The 20816-nt window shown below is 43.1% G+C and overlaps 1 protein-coding gene across 2 annotated transcripts in view; it reads left to right on the top strand.

Annotated features, from left to right (window-relative positions):
* Window positions 1–20816, top strand: part of Tmem178b (transmembrane protein 178B) — a 435263-nt gene that overhangs the window by 380555 nt on the left and 33892 nt on the right. The window contains exons 4-5 of one of the 2 annotated variants that reach the window (XM_060380134.1): window positions 700–765; window positions 2059–2199. In XM_060380134.1, coding sequence (XP_060236117.1) covers window positions 700–765; window positions 2059–2199 — 207 coding nt within the window. Of the gene's footprint in view, window positions 1–699; window positions 766–2058; window positions 3766–20816 lie in introns of those variants that run through there. The other variant, XM_060380135.1, reaches the window with a different exon arrangement.

Here is a 20816-nt window from a genome sequence, read left to right as displayed (position 1 = left end):
CAGTCCCAGTGCCTCCAGGCATGTGTAGCTATATGGTGAGAGCTGTTAAATCCTTACAGAAAGGCAGCTCCAGGACCTATAACCAAGTCAGACTACTCAGGGAAGCCCCTGGAAAGGCACTCTGGGAAACCTTCCTTCCCTGAATGCTCCTGGCTAAGTCCCTTCCCCAGCCTCATAGCACCATGCTCTGCTGGCACTGGTGGATGAAAGATAGTATTTTCCTTGGACCCTCTTAAAGAGTGGGGATTTGGGCTTATCTTTATGCTATAGTATGATGATGCTTGGTGTATGGTAAACACCCAATAAATGCTTACTGTTCTGAAAACCACAAGTCTTCTCCCGTCCACCTGCTCAAATTGGTCCTTGGTGGCTAGTGCTAAATTTTTAAAACATTCATTGGGGCTCTCCAAACCACACTCTGAAGTTTTGAGTGTTCACTCAGGGAGTTTTGAGCGTTTACTCAGGTAAACATGCACTACCCATATAGCTCACCTTACTTTATTTTTGCTTACTGCTATGACAAGATACCTGACAAAAATAACTTAAGAAAAGAAAGGTTTATTTTGGTTCACAGTTTCAGGACAGTCCCTTGTTAAGGGCAGAAATGGATGGAGGTGGTTACATTTTGTCCACAGTCACCAAGCACAGAAATGAATGACAGTGCTAAGCTTACTTTCTGTTCTTTTCACTGTCGTCCAGGACTCCAGCCCGTTGCATGGTGCCTCCCACGTTTACAGTGGGTCATCCTTCATAGACTACCCACAGGTATGTTTCCATGGTGATTCTGACAATGAATATTAATCATCTCTAACCCTGTGCATTAGTTACTTCTTTGTTACTATAATAAAATACCATGACCAAAGTCTACTTATGAAAGGGTTTATTTTGGCTTATAATTCTAATGGAATATGAGTCCATCATGGTGGGAGGTACAATGGCAAGCAGCAGGCACAGTGGCAGGAGCAGGAAGTTGAGAGGTCACATCTTCAATAGTAGATAGAAAGGAGAGAGATGTGGGAATAGGATGATGCTAGAAACCCTCAAAGCCTGCCTTCAATGGTGTACTTCTTCCAGCAAGGCTGTAGCTTCTTAGAAATAGTAGCTTAAAAACATACCTTAGCAAGTACGCTGGAAGTCCAGTAAGGATTACTCTGTATATTGGGAGTGGAGTGGCAAGGGGAAGTTGGATTTGATCATCACATGTAATGTGGAGGCCACATGGAACTCCAACAACAAATACAATTAGTGCCTGTTAATCAAAAATAGAAAATAAAAATACTTGGTTTATATGCTGGTTTGAATGAGAATGGGCCCCATAGGCTCATATATTTGCATACTTACTATCCAGATGGTGGACCATTTGGGAAGGATTAGGAGGTGTGGTCTTCTTGAAGGAGCTGCCTGAGCCTGGGGAGAACATTCTCATTCAAACCACCAGAGCCTTCCAGAGGTAAATTTGGTAATCTAGCTGGGCGTGGTAGTGCATGCCTTTAATCCCAGTACAGGCGGAGGCAGATGGATCTCTGTGAGGTTGGGGCCAGCCTGGTCTACAGAGTGAGTTCCAGGGCATCCAGGGCTATTACACAGAGAAAACGTGTCTCAGAAAACCTAAACCTAAACCCAAACAAAACAAAGTAAAAAACCAACACCCCAAAGTGATAACCCACAGTCAAGGTCTCTACCATCCACCACACTACTGCATAAATGATCTGTTGTGAGTCAAGATAAGCAAGGTAAAGGAAGGTATTGTCAACAGATGGGACATTCTAAGGGCTTAGAGGTTGTTTCCCAGGAGTCAGCCAAAGGCCAGACCTTTTGGAATGTGCAGTGCTTGGTCAAGTCAGGCCTGTGGCCTCATCATTCTACCACACACTAAGCTCTGAGATGAGTTAGAACAAATAAAACATGGTTCCTGTCCATGTTAAAGCTCATTAGGTATTCAAATTCTTTCTCCCTTGTCTCAGTCTGCTACAGACCAACATAGCCTTGATCTTCTTTATGAGCCAATAGCTTGAAGCACTTTGTCTGACTGTCTCTTTTTTATCTGCTTCTCCTCAGGTGGTTCCCTGGACCATCGCAGGATGCTGCATAGGATCGTGGATAGACAGAGAGGACAGGTTCACAAGTCTTTAATTGGATCTGAATCTGAATTCCTCTACATCCAAGTTGTGTCACTCAGCCTGCACCCTCATGACATAGGTATATCAACAACCACCTCCCAGGATGCCTTAGAAAAGGAAAGAGTTAGTAAAAAGAGAAAAAGACACCAGACTCCAACTTGCTTCTCCTCATTTTTAACCTCCCACCCCTTACGTCCTTTGTGCAATATATCCTCTTTCTTTCTGGATATACCTAAGAAGACTTTATGAACTGAAATTTGCCTACTGTTCAGTATTCCAGAGGAACCAGTCACTCACTACATCAAAAGCTGTAACACAGGGGCTGGAGAAATGGCTCAGAAGTGTGAGCACTCAGTTCAGGCTCTTGCAGAGGACTCAGGCTCAGTGTCTAGAACTCATATCAGGCAGCTCGTAACAACCTGTCACTCTAGTTCCAGAGGTTCCAACAGCCTTTTCTGGCCTCTTTAGGAACTTGCACACATATGTAGAACATAAAGTCACACACACACACACGCACACACACAAAATTTTAAAAGGCTGATTTGCAGTGAATACATAAATAATTTGAGTACATAAATACATAAATAATTTAAATACATAAATATTTACTGGACTCAGTAAATATGTGGTAGTCCACTCTAGTCTTTGCAACTATTCTACATAGATACACAATGAAATATAATTAAATATGTTCTGAATTGTTTTTAATCCAGGAGAGAAAAGGCTTGATATTGAAAGTTATCTTCCTCTCTATAGAGTGACAAGAAGGCCCAAGGGAGGATGCTTGAATTTCACTCAGAAGAGAAAATAAACTAGACATTTGAAGTAGACAGAGGTAGGGAACTGGGTGGAAGAGGTAGTGGGGATCAAATGTGGGGAGAGACTGGAAGAGAGAACAGTAACTGGGGGGACATCTCAGGATGGAGGAGACTCCCGGGAGTTTATAGAGGTGACCCTAGATGAGACTCCTACCCCTACCGGGTTATGGAGCTGGAAGTGGCCACCTCCTATAGCCAAGTGGGACTTCCAGTGGAGGGAGGGGGACACCAACCCTCCTAGAAAACCTTCAACTCAGCCAAACAGTGGCTGACCCAACTTGAGGCACTTGCTGTGAGAGAGAGAGAGCCCACTAGTAATAATATCCTGCTATACTTGCAGACAGGAGGCTAGTATAACTGTCATCTGAGTCGCTTCCCCAGCAGCTGATGAAAGCTGATGATACAGAAACCCACAGCCAAACATTAGGTGAAGCTCAGGAATCTTTTATTAAAGAGGGGGAGGGAGGATTGAGAGAGCCAGAATGGTTAAGAACACCACAAGAAAATCTACAAAATCAACTAACCTGGGCCCATGGGACTCACAGAGACTGAACCACACATCAGAGAGCATCCATGGGACTGACCTAGGACCCCCACACACATGTAACAGACGTGCAGCTTGATCCTCATGTGGGACCTCTAAAAGCAGGAGCAGGGGCTGTCTCTGACTCAGATGCCTACCTTTTGGTCCCCTTTCCCTAACTGGACCACCTTGTCTAGCCTCAATAGAAGAAGATGTTCCCAGTCCTGCTTGATATACCAAGGCGGGTTGATAACTATTCCTTCTCTGAGAAGAAAGGGAGGGGCATAAGAGGAGGGTAAAAGAAGTGAAAGGGAGGGACTGGGAGGAGAGGAGGGAGGGGAAGTTCTGTTTGGGATGCAAAGTAAATAATTAATTAATGAAAAAATAAAGAATATTATCTTCCCCTCTGTAGAGGTCTTCCTTGGAGTGACAGAAACACTCTAGGACTTAGCTCTTCTAAGAGTGGTTTTCTGATAGCTCATTAACACCATCAGGGAGCTTGCTAGAAATGCAGAATCTCAGCTATCTATAATTAGAACTTGCATTTTAATATGGTATACCAGTGTATACCAACCACATATGTAGTTACATTTGCCACATAGGTAATTTAAAAGTTTAAGACTTATATGTCTTTTCTATGGAACCATAGTAGTTTTCAAAGAATAGTGAAAAATAAAAATGTAGTTTGAGGTTTCAAAGCTATATCTGCTTAACTTAGTTATAGCCTAGTGCTGTGAAGAGACACCACGGCCCTGGCAAATATTATCAAAGAAAACATTTAATTGGAGGCTTGCTTACAGTTTCAGAGGGTCAGGCATGGTCATCATGGCTACAGCAGCAGCCATGGCACTGGAGCAGTGGCTGAGAGCTTTACCTCCTGATGCACAGCAGGTGCAGAGACTCTGGGCCTGGTGTGGGCTTTTGAAACCTCAAAGCCCACTCCCAGTGACACACCTCCTCCAACAAGGTCATACCTACTCCAGCAAGACCACACTTCCTAATCCCAAACAGTCACCAAGAGCGACCAAGCATGCAAATATATGGGGTCATTCTCATTTGAGCCGCTGTGTGCGTTAAAGTTTTATTTTTAACTTTTGATTAGCATGCATTGACTATGCGTGTTGGAGTTTTGTGTGGCCTCCATATAGCATATGCTGACCAGATCCCATTCCCCCATATCTAGCCATCACTGTCAGACTTTCAGCACACTTACTAAGGTATCTTTTTAAATTAGTACCTCTAGAAAGTGTCTTTCTGTTGAGTCTATCCTCAATGGTTAGGGTAAGTACCAGGAGACTACGGCCAAGAAATGAGGTTTCTCTTAATGAACAGATGTTCAGAAGGCAGTAACTCTAGAGCAATTGCTTCAGAGCAGGTGAAGGTAAGACCCATAGTTGTCAGCCACAATGGGGATCAGAACTGAACTGTCCTGGGAGAGGGGTTTGCTTTTTGCCTCTTCCTAAGAAACAGTGGGGCATGTGACCAACTAGACATGAAGGGTGAAGAGGTTAGAAACAAACCTTTCTTCCAAACGGCGAGTCTTCTGCGTCATAAACCATGGGGCAAGATTAAGCTAATGACCATCTAATCACAGATGTAAACAAAGGTCAGGCTGCTTGAGTACAGAATGGACACTGTGCGTTCGTACTTGTTTAACCTTGAGCAAAGCAGTTTGTCGGCCTATTTAAAAAAAAAACTCTTTTATTTATGTTTCTTATATCTTCTTCTCCCTACTCCACCTCAATCCCTTCCAACACTCCAACACCAGGAAAGAGAAAGGGCTAGTGGGAGAGGGGTGCAGTTCTTTCTTAGCTGCTTCCTGCTGGTCAGGATTGTTGGGTTCCTTGGAGCCAATCCATCTTCTTGTCTCATGACAGCAATCAAGAGCAGCAAGGGAGGAGCAAGAGAAGCCTTGCTTTCTCCCCCCTCCATTTTGGGCTCTGGCATTTATTCTCAGAGTCCTCAGATTTAAACTATGTGCAGCTGGCAAAGAGCTCCTCTCAGAGCCCGTATGAGGCAAATAGTCTGCTGCCATGGACCATCAGAATCAGTCCCATATCCCGAACCTGGGACCAAAACAAAAACATGTTTATTTCCACATGGAAACAGTTAGTTTCCATGTGCGTCACTCTTTTCCTCTGTCAATGGGGATGATAATGTTTACCCTCGAGGGTGTTGTGAGGTTAAAAAGGGATTTTATTGACTAACTGTTTTATTTATTTATTTTTATTTTTATTTTATATGTGTGACTATTTTCCCTGAATGCATGTTTGTGTGCTACAGGCATGCAGAGACCAGGGAGGCAAAAAGAGGGCAACAGATCCCCCAGAACTGGACTCACAAATGTTTGTGGGCAATGTGGGCACTGGGAACTGCACCAAGGTTCTCTGGAAGTGCAGCAAATGCTTTTAACCACCGAGCCACCGAGCCACTTCTCTAGTCCATGACCGATTTCTTAAAGGAGTGAATGACATATGACAGGCGTCATAAGTAAGTGTTTATTATTAAATAATTAAAATTGCACATGGCCTCTTGAGAGTCCCATTGTCTAACGAAACTCAGTAAGGTTGTATGGTACTGAAACCTAAAGCCAGCATTCTTCCTGAAGGACAGAAGTGGAAAGGAGGTTCTGCAGAGTGCTGGCAGGAAGCTGAGGGTTCTCCCAGTGGCATCAAAGGGGGGCGGGGAGCTTGGTCCTTTCCGTATTAATGTGAACTCTATAAGAATAGCATTCACGCTTCTTCCTGTCCAAGAGTTGTAGCTGCAGTTGACAGTCTCGCTGTGCATCAGCCTCTTGGCTGCTTGAGGGTAGAGCTGAGAACCCTGTCTAAGACCTCCCTCCCTCCCAGTGATGCAGCCAGGATTTCAAGCAGATCCTCTCTTACGTGAGGCCTTCTTGTGCTGTAACCTGATGTTTGCCATGGGAGCTCTGCCAGAATAAAGGGGTGAGGGGTGATCTTACTAGCTTTTCATTTTCCTTAGTTCACGCTACACTTTTACATTTCGGCAGTGTGCTACGAAAGACTAAAGAAACTGCCTCCCTACCCCAGTTTACAGGGGTACAATTTAGTACAATTCCCCTGAATGCCCAATGCTACTCCTGGGTGAGACTGTCTTCTGACACATGTTTTGTGTCAGATACAGTCCTGGGACCTATGGGTAGAACAGTGAACAAGACAGATAGAAATCTGTGCCTTCAAGGAGCTGACAGCAGAGTGTGGGAGAAGGAGACAGCTTATGAAAAGCAGCAGTCAGTATGGAGATACGTTAAAGAGAAAAAGAAACCAGGACTGAAATGGAAGCGCGGTGGGTGTGGCCTTGAATGGTGAAAAGGCAACATCCCCTAATAACATGAATGAGGGGAGGGAGGGAGAGCAAGCTTTGTTCTGAGGACACAGATTTGGATTCGTGGGTTGGGATTTTTTTTTTCATTTTTTTTTTTTGTTATTAGTGTTTATTACAATTTATTCAATTTCAATCCCAGGTGTGGCCCCGTCCCTCATCTCCTCCCAATTCCACCCTCCCTCATTTCTTCCCATGCCCCTCCTCTAGTCCACTGATAATAAGGGAGGTCCTTCTCCCCTTCTATTTGACCCTAGCCTATCAGGTCTCATTGGGACTGGTTGCATTGTCTTCATCTATGGCCTATCAAGGCTGCACCCTGCCCCCCCCCCAGAAGGCAGTGATGAGAGAGCCTGCCACTGAGTTCATGCCAGAGAAAGATCCTGCTGCCCTTAACACAAGGTAGAAGAAGAACAGTAGAGCCAGCAACTGAGTCCACTCTATTTGAGGCAGTCTTAGTCCACCCTGTTGTTTATGTAATGGGATTCAAAGAGTTTTACCACACTGTGATACTGACAAGCCATTGCCATTCAGACACACTTTTGAATAGAACTCACATTAATAGCTCTGTCATAATGACCTCCAAGCCAACAGGGGGCTTCTGTCATCTGAGTAAGAACAAACGATTTTTGTTTACAACAAATTTTCATTGCTTCAGAGGCCACAAATAGTTTTCATGGCTGAAGAGCCTTTGAAGACAGCAAAACCTCTGTCAGATTTTAAACTTGGTCATCATGTCCCATCTGAAAATGTTGTTCCACAAGAAATCTGATATCTGCCAGGAAACCTTGTGGAGTTATTTCTTCCTATTTGAACTATACCCACCTGGGGAGAGGAATGTGGTGGGATGGGGTGTTGGGGATGGCGTTCATTCAACTCGGGGATCTGAAAGGACCTCTATGCCTACCTACAAGATTTTGCAGCAGGAACTGGTTGCTGATGGAGTTGAGACTCTGAACTGCCTGCACACTGGGTCAGGGAGCTCCAGGGACCCAGCTTCAGCAGTCCGCCACACATGCTGGTGTGGGGCTTTTTGATGCTTTTGAGTCGACCTCGCTTGTGTGAGTCACGCTGGCCTTGAGTAGAATGGTTTCTTTGATTTGTCACCAGGGAATTACCTAGCCTGACAGACATTTGTGCATGTCTTTCTAGTGAAAGCTACACAAAAGAAGGAAAAACAACAACACTCCAAGAGATGAAATATTTGTGTGTTCAACATAATTTTTTGTCTTATTTTATAGTCTCCTCACCCCACAGTGGCACCTGGGGCTGGTTCTGCAAACCCTTCCACCAGTCTCCGGATGCTGTGGGTGTCCACCAGAATAATCACTGGTTTTGTTTCTTAATTAATGTTTGCCATAGAATCAAATCTAGGTCTTGTACCTTATAGACCAGCACTATACCACAGAGCCATATCCCCAATTTGACTGATGGTTTTAATTTAATCTGATAAATGTTCAAAAATTATGAGTCCTAAAAGATAATTATCTCTGAGGTCTGAGGTTCATAGGCTAAAACAGTAAAGAGTTAGAAACGGAAAAAAAAAATCGACTTCGATAATCTGTGTCTACAAGGTGAATTGGGGAGAATCCTCACAAGGTACAGCTTTAGATGGTAAAGTGATGTCTATGCAAAGTAGTTCTCATTAATTCTGAACTGATTGGTCATAAAACCAAATGGCCTTCAGAAAGTACTCTATCCATCTGAGCTGGAGAGTTTGGATTCTAGTCCCCAGAGGCCTAAGGCTTACCTTTTAATATAACTTCCAAATGCTGATGGATAGGGCTTCATCTATACTAAAATTAGGACTAAGCAAAAATAAAATCTGTCCTTAGCTATTTTGAAGGCCAAGTGTAGATTCATCTTATTCAATATTGCATGTCCTGGAATATATATTTTCTTCTAGAATAACCCAGTTCTTCTTATACTAAAGGCTTTTTTTGAAATTAAAATATGGAATGGCTGTTAAGCTGTTTCTGAGGGAAAGAAATAAAGCTTTTGCTAACGAGAGTCAAGGTTGTTAGGATGAGCTTCTACCTCAAACAGGAAATTAGCACAAAGGCATACACATAGAGAAAATGCCATATGAATTCGAAGGCAGAGGTCAGGGTGACAATTGTATAAACTGAGGAGCTTCAAGGACAGCCAACAAACTCCAAAAGCTGGAGAGATGCCTGGGCTGGATTCTGTCTTGCAGTCCCCGAAGGAACTACCATGTCAGTGTCTTGAACCCAAACTTCCAGCCTCAGAAATGGGAGACAAAAAGTCTGTTGTGTAAGCTACCCAGCGTGAGTGTTAGTTTGCTGTGACACACCTAAAATTCTCTCACTTCCCATTGCCAACCACCCTTGGCTTCTCTGGAGCCAGATGCTCTGCGGTCTGACACAGCAGCCACCTTTGCTTGCTTTCCCAGCAGCTCCCATGCGCATGCTCAACCTTGTTGAGGCCTGGACTCCAAGCAAGCCTGTTAGTGTAGTTCTCAGTCACTTTTTTTTTTTTTTTTTTTTACCATGATCCTGTATAGGGAGCATGGCTTTTAGACATCCTTGCTAATGAGGAAATGGCTCACAGAGTTGGGTATCATTCCTGAGGTCCATGCAGCTGGTCTGTCCAAAACAGGATTCCAAACCCAGGTTTCTTTGGCTCCAAAATGTTATGGTTTTTTTTGGTAACAAAAGTGTGTTTTTCTTTCCAGTTTGTAGCCCATAACTTCAAAATGCTTTAAAGTCTTTAAATTTATTATATGCTGCCTACTTTTAGATTCCTTCCACACATCCAAATCTTCCCACTTTGTTCCAGATTCATGCTTTTTATTGAGGAGAGGAAAATCACTTCCTGTCAGCACACCACAAAAACAGAAATCAGAGACCCAGATTTGAAGTTTTCAATAACTGACAACACTACCCTGTGTTTTCCAAGCCCACAACTGTACCTGGCACCAAACTTACCACCTTACATCATCATCTTGTTCTTTCCTGTACTTCATTTTTCTGATATGAGTTAAGGTGACTTGTTAAGGTCACATTGGGTGTAAAAAATCAGCATCTGCCTGAACAGCCCTTCTCTTTGTTTCCTTGTATGTTACATCTTCTCTATTATGGAGAACGTACAACTAAAACACAGAAGGACTTGTGGGAAAGCCATTATATAGTCACTTTTTTTTTTACCTGGCCACCATAATTTTTAATCTGGACCAAAGTAATGCACCAAGAAATCCTCATCCTTTGATGCTGGTACCTCCATCTGATCTACACCTAAATAGCATCTCATCAAGCTTAAAACTTCTCAATGGTCTTCCATTGAGCTACAAATAAACACAAGCACCCCTGAACTGCCAAGTCCTCACTTCATCTGACTTTCCTGTTGACCCTCATCCTCCTACCTCTCCTTCTGTACTCCTCTGAAGCCAGTTTGGTCTAATTCCATCTCCACAAACAGTGCTCAGCTTAACCCTGCCTCAATACTCTTCCCCAACTTCTCTATCATAGGGCTTTAATGCTGTGAAGAAACGCCATGACCATGGCAACTCTTATAAAAGAAAATATTTAATTGGCTCATAGTTCAGAGATTTAGACCATTATCATCATGGTGGGGAAGCATGGAAGCATGAAGGCAGACATGGTTCTGGAGAAGGGGCTAAGAGTCCTACATCTGGATCCATAGACAGCAAGAGGAAACTGTTAGCTACTGAGACCTCATAGCCCGTGCCCTAGTGATGCACTTCCTTCAACAAAGCCACACTTCCTCCGACAAGGTTATACCTACTCCAACTTCTAATAGTGCCATGCTGTAGGAGCCTATGGGGGCCATTTTTATTTGAACTGCTACTTGGTCCCACACAGTTCCTCTCCTGGACACAGCCTTCAGCTTTCCCTTGCTCCCAACCATTCCTTTCCTGGTACCTTTAGTGACACTGACAGTAGACCTTCTCTGTCCTCCAAACAAAAATGAGTTTGGGTCCTTGCTTTGTAATATGCATTGATTCTCTTTTGTGTGTTTTATCATTTAAGTTTTAAAAAATTATATTATCTCCTGCACTCTGCCCAAAGTTTGGCTATGAGTCTCAGCATATGTTTTGATACCCTGCTGGGTAGAGTCTTTTAGAGGCCCTCTGTGATAGGCTCCTGTCCTGTTTCCTGTTTTCTCCCTCTTCCAATGTTCATCCCATTTGCTTTTCTGAAGGAAGATTGAGCATCTTACCTAGGGTCCTCCTTCTTGATTAGCTTCCTTAGGTCTGGGCACAGGGGTCTTTTCTGAGACTGATACTCCAAACAAAGACCATGCATGGAGATAACCTAGAACCCTTACACAGATGTAGCCCATAGAAGCTCAGTGTCCAAGAGGGCTCCTCAGTAATAGGAACAGGGACGGTCTCTGACATGAACTCATGGGCTGGCTCTTTAATCACCTCCAACTGATGGGGGGAACAGCCTTACCAGTTCACAGAGGAAGACAGTGAAGCCAGTCCTGATGAGATCTGATCGACTAGGATCAGATGAAAGGGGAAGAGGACCTTCCCTATTATTGGACTAAGGGAAGGAAATAGGAGAAGAAGAGGGAGGGAGGGTGAGATTGGAAGGGAATGGGGGAGGAGCTGCAGCTAAGATACAAGGTGAATAAGCTATAATTAATAAAAATAAAATAATTTAAAAGTTATACTATAATTACTTCCTTTCTCCATTCCCTTTCTTCCCTCCAAGCCCTGTTATGTACCCTTTTCTTTGATCTTTCTAAAATTTTAGCCTCCAATATATTTTTCTTTAGTTGGTGTGTGTGTATGTGTGTGTCTGTGCGTAAATACAATCTTTTCAGTCTACATAATGATATTTGTATGTATATGATTTCAAGTTTGGCCAACAGACAGAGACCATTACAGAAAACCACAACCAACTGAAATACAGAGAACAAATGATACAGGTTTTTTTTTTTGTCCCAACTGATCTATCTATAACAACTCCTATACCCAAGGATCAGGGAATATTGCAGAAGAAGGTCAGAAAGATTGTGAGAACTAGAGTCGCAGAAAGTCAACAGTAAGACTGTGTCTCCCAGAAATGTCAGGGAAGCTATACCCAGGATGCCTCAATAACATGGCTGGCTAAACAAGACCTGAACAAAGATGACTCCAGCAAACATGCTAACATGGAAGGTGGAAATGTCAAATAGCTCAGCCTTAGATAAAGAACTATAGTCCGACCGGCATGGTGGCACACACCTTTAATCCTGGCACTGTGGCAGGCAGAGGCAGGCAGATCTCTGTGAGTTCCAGGCCAGCCTGGTCTACAGAGTAAGCTTCAGGACATCCAGGGCTACACAGAGAAATCCTGTCTTGAGCAACAACAATAATGAACAAAACCAAAAGCAACAACCAAAGAATTACAGGCAACTGAGGAGTGCCGAGAGCGGGAGAAAACAGTTATCCCCGGGGAAAACTCCTCCCAATTCATTATCCAATACCATGTAGTCAGCCCTGTTTGCTCATTTAAAAAAAAAAAAAAGAGCCTCTCTTACTAAAATGCTGCATTCAGTGCGAAGCCTCAAGGCCTAGGCAGTGCCTGAGAAACAGCAGGCATGCAGCACCATGTATCATCAGCAACCCAATGAAAGGAGGCTGGTTGCTACCAAGAACACTGCGGGCACAGACTGTTTAAGATGAGTGTCCATAAAAAAGACCCCCTGAGAGGGGAGGGAAAGAACAGACACAGAAACGCCAGTCAGATATGCACATACCTGGCACAGTCCAAACTATCCCTGCTTTGTCTCTCTCTCTCTCTCTCTCTCTCTCTCTCTCTCTCTCATCATCAGTGGGAAGTGACCGTCACAGACAACCTCTCACCCATGTTTGAAAATAGTTTCTACTTCCCCCAGACTGTGATCTCTGCTTTTCTCATTCCCCCCTTGTTTCCCTCCATGAAGAGTCTTATGGTCCTAGAAACCTATCATTGAGGGAAGGAATGTTAATGTGTCTTTTGCAGTTGGCCAAACACCACATGCTGAGAGAAGAGGGGAGCCTGTGAATATTGCCAGGTAATGGCTTTGCTTGTTATCTGGTTGCCAAGGTAATCACGAATCTCCAGTTGCTTGCTCTGGATGGGTCACAGCCAGCCGAGGCCCCTAGTCACGAGTCTCTCTACAGATCCTTGCACGTTCTCGTGAGGCCATCTATATAAAGGCTTCCTACACAAGCATCTGCTTCCTCTGCATCTTCCTGCTCCCCAGGACCCCCTGGGAAGCAGCAAGTGTTTTGCTTATGATCTTTGAACAGGTCTTGGATGTTGGATTCATATCTAGACGTGCAGACACTTGGGTTCAGATGAAGGACAGAGATTAGAATGCAGAGTAGCATTAGGATAGCCGAATTCCCAGTACCTTCAAACCCTAGATAGTGTTGACTTCAAATGAGAAAGCACCTGTCCCTGTCTCTTCCTCAACCCTCTTTCTGCTGCCTGCTGTCACCTCTGAGAGACAGATGAGCAGCTACAGATGGGGAAGTGCTCTCAAGGTCCTCATTACACCACAAGGAGACAGGTGGGTGCTACCGTGATCAGTGCTCCCTTGATCCACTCTCTTCCCACTACTGGTTCTATCATGCCCCGCCCCCAGCTCACCTCACAGGCATCAAAGAAGGATTATGGTGATCGTCTTTTGGTCTTTTGTCAATCTTCTGAGAGTTTTCAGTAACATTTTCATTTTCCTGTCAGTATGTCTTTATTTAGCTTGCTGTGCTTCGAATGTGTTCCACACATTTCACATCTTAGAAACTGTCTCCCTAAGTGGACATCTGAATGGTTTGTAAGGTAGAACCTGGAAAAGAGGATTGAGTTGTTAGAGCAGGACAGCAACGAATGAATTAATCCATTCATAGGTTAATAAAGTAAATGACCCGTGGACATCAGTGGTGTATCTCTGTTTTAACAGTGAACTCTCTGATACACATGCTCAGTCTCATTGCGTGGTGTTTTACACCATGTCACAGTGCAACAGAGACACCCTCACCAGATTCAGAGCAGAGGCCAATGCATGCTCTTTGGTTTCTCGGCTCCCACAATTATGAACCAATAAATTCTTTCTTTGTAAATTACCTGACCTATAAAATTACCTAATTATTTTGTTGCAGAGACAGAAGGCAGAATGAATAGCTCTTCTCTCTCTCTTTACCCTGTCCTCTAAATTTCAATACAAGGTCCTTTTTTCTTTATAAGATCAATTTGCTGCTAATAGAAACTCAGTGAAAAATGTGGGTCCAGTTTATAACCATCTGGAGAGTCAGCACTTCATATTTGTCTGTTTATATTATATGTCTGTTCTTTCATGGGACTCTAGGGCTACCAATGGCATTGCTTTGGCATCTGGAGTCATGAGGAAATGCTTCCTCTCTTTCTCACTCCTAGGCTCCTAGCTTACAGGAGTGTTCTAAAGGAGTATCGTTTTTTTTTTTTTTTTGTTCTTTTTTTTCAATGCAGTTTATTCAGGAACCTTGAACAATCATCTGACCCTGGGAAAAGCCAGCCCACAGCTTAAATAGCCTCTGGGTAGCCAACCCCAGCGTGCCACGTGGGCAATGCAGATAGGTCCACATACATGGAAGCAAGCCAGATCCTCAGCCTTAGCCAAATGTGGAGTTGTTTGTGACAGAGAGCACTCATCATCGGGAAGGAGGAAGGCGGAAACCAGCTCCATCTTTAAGGCATAGCATTCCGCAGCTCTCTACAGTTCCCCCTTTTTGTTTTAGACGCATCAGGCAAGAGTAGAGGTCTGATCTCTGATATTAGAAATAAATTGGGACTTTGTACTGATGTTCATTTAGGTGTCATCCACCCAAAGAGCATCAGACCTGTCTGATACCTTTTTCTCAGAGGCGGGACCTGGGGCATCAACCCGCATGCAATCAGACATGCTCTTCTCTGGGTCCAAAGCGGCTGACCCTGAGTGCAGTGCTTAGCCTCGCATCCTGAGCTTAACATTTTAGCTTTTTATGGTAGCCAACCATGCTTGGGGAGACTGTCCTGCTTCAATGGCTGTAAAGGCCTGAATGGTCATGGCTGCATTACGCTGTTGTGAGACTCTAATCTTGCATATATACCACAGGCAAACCAAGGAGACCAACACCAGAAGGCCTGCTAACGCTCCCATGTCTGCCCATTCCTTCAGATGATTCATGGCTGCAGCAATCCATGATGATAATCCTGTGGCTAGTCCTGCGTCCACTCTGGTAGAATTTACTGTGACAATGGCCACTCTCAGCTGCTCCATCGTAGTATCGAATTCTCCAGTCCAATTACCTAAAATATAGCTAGACAATTGTTTAGACAGATTTGCAGCACAGGGAAAATTCTCATGTTGTATGCTAGTGACTCAAAGTCCAGCATATTTTCATTGACAGCCAAGTTGAGCGATTTGCCATAGGGTATCAATTTGCTCCTGCACGAGGTCAATCCTCTGATTGAACACCATCAAGCCTCCTTTTAGTTGAGCATTAATTCCTTTATGTACAACTAAGGCATGAGCTACATAGGCTAAAAGGTTATTCAGGGTCTGAGCAGTCTGCACAGTATGACTCCTGGCTAATGCCACGGTGGTAGCTCCAACAGCCGCCAATGAGATGGCAGTAACAATGGCGGCTGTAATTCCAAGATCCCTTTTCTGTCTGAAGAGAGTCATAGAGTTAGGGGCATCAACGGGCACAGGCACCCAGCGAGGCATGCGAGTAACCAGCTAGTAAATTTGCTAGCATTCCAGCATTGGGCAAAAAGCAAGTATCATTACCACAATTACTTGGCTCTATCTGGCTAATAATGAATAAAAATGGGGGATATAAACAAACAGGTGTGGGCTTATAGGAAATATTATGAGAAGCCTTAACCCCCTTGTTGGAACATCCTGCATCAGTTCTAGAACTAGCAGTGGTGGTGTCCGAGGTCTGAGTAGGTTCAGGAGACCATTGCCCCCAGGGGCGAGACGTGCTCCATGTAAATTGACTAACTCCATGTTTTCCTCCACTTTTGAAAGTCATTTAAGGTTCTTAAATTATTTTTTCCCTTTTTTTTAATTTTTCATCAATTACACTTTATTCATTCTGCATCCCCCCATAAGCCCCCCCTCCTCCCCTCCCTATCCCACCCTCCCACCTCCCTCTGCATGCATGCCACTCCCCAAGTCCACTGATAGGGGAGGTTCTCCTCTCCTAAAGGAGTATCTTTAACTTTTAAACAAATACTATATTAAGAGTATATGCCTTGAAACTGGCAGTATAGTCCAATGCTAGAGTGCTTGCTCATCATGCACATAATAGTTTTCTCTTCACGGTGGCAAGAAATAAATTATGGGTCTTAAATTCAAAGAAGCTCCTGTATCTACTTCATATTAAAAGGAACTTATTTACCAAAAACAGACAATAATGATCTTCTGAGCCCCTACTTATCTTTTTCACAGGGATGATCTGATCAGTAATTTATAGAATTAATATAAAAGTTGACACTGGTTTCTGTTATTGCAATGAGACTTTTTACTCTTCTTCTCATTGTCAGCTGCATCTCAAACTATTTAGATTCATTGGTTTTAGAAAACCCTAAAATTCTAATGAGCAGGGGCAACAGGAAGTCAAGGAGTTACCCAAAAATAAAGGTGTTGAAGCTGGGCTGGGAACTCAGTTCTTCTGGCCCTGAATATTAGTTTTTCTGTTATTTAAAGACTGGGTTAAAAGTTGTATGTGAGTGCTCACTGGATTGAGTATTCTAAAACTAGCTAAGTATACTAATGGCAATGTGAATATCTTTTTTAAAAGAACTTATGTTTTAAAATAGACACTTCAATATGTTTGAGACATTAGTTATGAGTGAAATTATAAGCGTCTTGGATTTGCCTCAATATAATTTAGGAGGCAGCAGTTTGCTAGGGTCGAGATGTACAAGACAGGTCATGAGTTAGGGATGATGAAAGGACAGGTGGGTAGAGCCGTGGAATCATCTCACAGTATTTCTGTTCAGTATGTGTGAAATTTCTCATCACAAAAATCCAAACAGCAACAATGAAATGAATGCCATGTTTCAATCCATTTATCTTCCCAAATAACAGAGCTTATGACAATAGCTTGGCAGTTTCCATCCCAGAGTTTTCCAGGAAATCCAGGGTTTTCAGGACAGCCGAGAGACCACCCAAATAGTCAGCAACACATGTATCATTTCTGAGGGAAGCCAAGAGTCCCCTGAAAATGCAGGAACATGTCAATGAGCAGCCAAAAATAAGCCCAGATTCTGACAGATGTCCCCTCTGAGAAAAGTGCATCTGTTCTGTCCCTTTCACTAGAGCACCCGAAGACCCCCAAAATAACACCAACAATGCTTTGTGGGAGTGTGAAAGACAAAAAGCATTTCTAATCCCTTCCCACAGCATGCCTATCATCCTTTCTTAGTGTCTTTTGTAAAATTTCTTTATTTTTTATTAATTACAGTTTATTAAGTGAAATATAATTCACTTTGTATCCCAGATGTAGACCCCTCTCTCGTTCCCTCCCATTTCACCCTCTCTCCATCATCTCTTCTCATGCCCCTCCCCAAGTCCACTGATAGGGGAGGTCCTCCTCCCCTTCCCTCTCACCCTAGCCTATCAGGTTTCATCAGGACTGGCTGCATTGTCTTCTGTAGCCTGGTAAGGCTGCTCCCTGCTGAGAGGGGAGGTGATCAAAGAGCCAGCCACTGAGTTCATGTCAGAGACAGTCCCTGTTCCCATTGGAACCACTTGGATACTGAGCTGCCATGGGCTAACATCTGTGCAGGGGTTCTAGGTTATCTCCATGCATGGTCCTTGGTTGAAGTATCAATCTCAGAAAAGACCCCTGTGCCCAGATTTCTTGGTTCTATTGCTCTCCTTGTGGATTTCCTGTCTCCTCCAGCTCTTTCTATCTCCCCCTTCTTTCATAAGATTTCCTTCCCTCTGTCCAAAGTTTGGCTATGAGTTTCAGCATCTGCTTCAATACCCTGCTGGGTAGAGTCTTTCAGAGGCCCTCTGTGGTGGCTTCTGTCCTGTTTCCTGCTTTTTCTCTCTTCTGTTGTCTATCCTGTTTGCCTTTCTGAATGAAGATTGAGCATCTTACCCAGGGTCCTTCTTGCTTAGCTTCTTTAGGTGTGCAGATTTTAGTATGTTTATCCTATATTATATGTCTAATATCCACTTTCTTAGTGCCTTGTCACAAAGAAGCCCTTTGGGCACCAGTAGTGGGTACGGAGATTGGTGGAGGCTCTTTAAAGAACAATTTGGCAATATGAAAAATTTAAAGACATTGACAGAAATTCTCTTTATGGGAATTTTTCTACAGTTATATTCATATACAGATAATTATACAAGGGCATTTATTGTAACATTATTTTTTATAACAAAGAATCACAAACAACCTGGACTTCAGCCTTAGGGATGACAAAATAAATATGGCCATACAGAGCAATACCAAAGTTCTGATACTTAAAACAATGGAAAATGGAGTAAGATGACCAACAGGTTGGGGACATTTCATAAGCCAGGTGTGAGCAAAAGACTGTTGAGGTGAGCCTGTGGCTGATCCACCACATCTACTCTAAAAGTCTCAATAACAAGCACATGGCTGAGATGCAACTTGCAAAGAACCCTGTGCAGGTAGAGAGAGCGTCCATCCTTGACAGAGCCTCCAGGTCTTCACAAAGAGAACCCCAGGCAGAAGTCTTCACTGTGACCTGAAAGTAAGTGACAAGATTGCATTTTAAAATCATGTGCTGAGAGGCCAGCAGGTTGACAAGTTTCTGGCCGAGTCCCATGTCCTTTACCCCACTTCCATCCTGCCTGTTCAAGCAACCAGACAGTGAGTGAACATGTGAAAATGATTGCTATCAGCAGCCCAAATTCCCCAACTTTGTTATTTCCTATTGCTTTGTTTCTTCCCTCTAGGGGCTCTCTTTTCAAACCATGACAAACTGAGTATCATACTTAATAGAGATCTGACTAATATAGGTTGAAGCCTAATGCTTTCTTCCTGAGCATTGTATGTCATCCTTCTATAAATACATCCTCTATCATTTGGGCTTTTTAGCAGTAATGCTTCACAGCTGTGTCCCTCCACCTGCAGTCAACTGTGACCTCGCTGCTCTTTCTGTATTACACCTGTGCCTCACTGCTTTGCCTCCACACTGTTTTTCTATGACTAACATCTATATCTAAATTTATCACCTTATATATTCCCAAAGTATTGCATGATATTAGCAAAAGTCAGAACTATTCAAACTAATTGTGGTCTGGAAGGGAAAAATAAGCTAGAAAAGGCAGAAGTAAAAATTCACAGAAAACTACGACTTATTAGTGAAAGAAGCATATGACCTTGTCATAGTGAAGGGAACCAGGGCTGTAAGAGCCCTGGGCTCAAAGGACATCTCCATTCGTTACCAATCAGGTAACCTTGTACAAGTGTGTGGACTCTCTCTGGGTTCAATTTCCTTGCTCTAAAAAGAGGCATTTTGACATCTTTATCACCAAACTACTTCTTAGAGCCTCAAACTTTGACATTTTTTCCTGAAGTGAGTTTGTAACTGGCCTCCTTTCAGAACGACTTTTGAAATCCCAGAGTTAGACAGAAATGATGAAGCCTGACAGGAATGATGTAGGATGTTTTATAGAACTCATCATGTTGGACACACCATGGGTACAAGAACAGGGCTGTCTTCCACCAAATTCAAGGCTGGCATTGAGAACAGGGCTGAAAGGAAGCAGAAGAAGATCCCTTTTCCATTTGGGATAGTTCCTAGTTACTTAGTTTGCCACTTCTACTCAGGAGAACAGCCTGAGAAATTATCAGTGAAGAAATAAGTCTGCCCTCTGACTTCCTCTGAGCCTGGACTGTTTGACCTGGATGATCCTTGGGATCTTGGGATCATATGATTGGCTTTCAGGAACTTCAAGTACTCAGCACCAAAAGTGGAGAAGAGTCTTCAGGAAGACTTGTCAAGTTCCCTAGTGAAAAGGAAAGCAGCTTTTTTTCTCCCCCAGGAGTCTATTTTATAAATGAAGATGTTCAGGGTGACAAAATAATGTTCCATTGTCTCCTCTGGTAGGATCAGGCAATAATCAGAAGAATAATAGTCTGGCTGACAATTCATACCACTTACCAGAGGAACTCAAGATGAATCTACCATGTTCAGTAAGGCCAAGGTCAGAAGTTTAAATCACCTTACCTGTGGGTGTAGAGAGAACTTGCACTGTGATGTCAAAGGAATCATGAAAGAGGTAAATAAAATTGAAGACAGTTAGCTAATGGAATGTTCACTCAGTGTCCATATCAGGTCATAGTCTAACTTTGATTTATAGTCAATGCCGTTAATAGAGTCTTTATAAATGACAGTAGTCACATATGATTTTTCAAAGGAGCTGAAAATTCCTATTGCTGAATTTTTTTGTTAAGTTTCATGTGCTTAGCTCTATAAATATTTACCTTTATGCCATGGTAGCCAACAGTATTCAGTTCAGTGCAGGTGTGCAGCCTACAAGCAAGAGACAACACTGTATGGTCTAGGCATTCATGGGCTATCTTTTGCAGGCTTATGTACAGTGTACTCTGCTGTTTGCAGACTTACTAGAAAATATCTCCATTTTAAAGTGGTATGAAAGATTGAGAATCTGAAGAGAAGGCCACAGTCACAGAGCCAGTATGTGCAGGCCAAGAAGTTGTGCCATAAACTTGCAGTGTTGTCATGTTTTAGGAAAAAATTAAAATGTCACCTATAACTCAATAGATAAGATGGAAAATGAGGGGTATTGGTAGTGCTTTGATGTATATCTTCAGCTTACAACTGGAATTCATTAGTGAATCTGTGTCAATGTGGAAAGAGTTGGTTCCCACTGAAGCCCTAGTCTCCTCAACATCATTGTCAAAGAGCAAAATGAAAACAGAAAATATGTGTATATACATTTTGCTCATGTCCAAAGCCTAGAAGGATTGCTGCTGTGATCACAGACAATATCAAATTCAAAAAAACTTTGTTTGGACTTCAAAAA

The sequence above is a fragment of the Meriones unguiculatus genome, chromosome 3, assembly GCF_030254825.1.
Source record: "Meriones unguiculatus strain TT.TT164.6M chromosome 3, Bangor_MerUng_6.1, whole genome shotgun sequence".
Lineage (NCBI taxonomy): Eukaryota > Metazoa > Chordata > Mammalia > Rodentia > Muridae > Meriones > Meriones unguiculatus.
The sequence above is the reverse complement of the archived record's forward strand: the minus strand, read 5'-3'. Positions and strand labels throughout refer to the sequence as shown.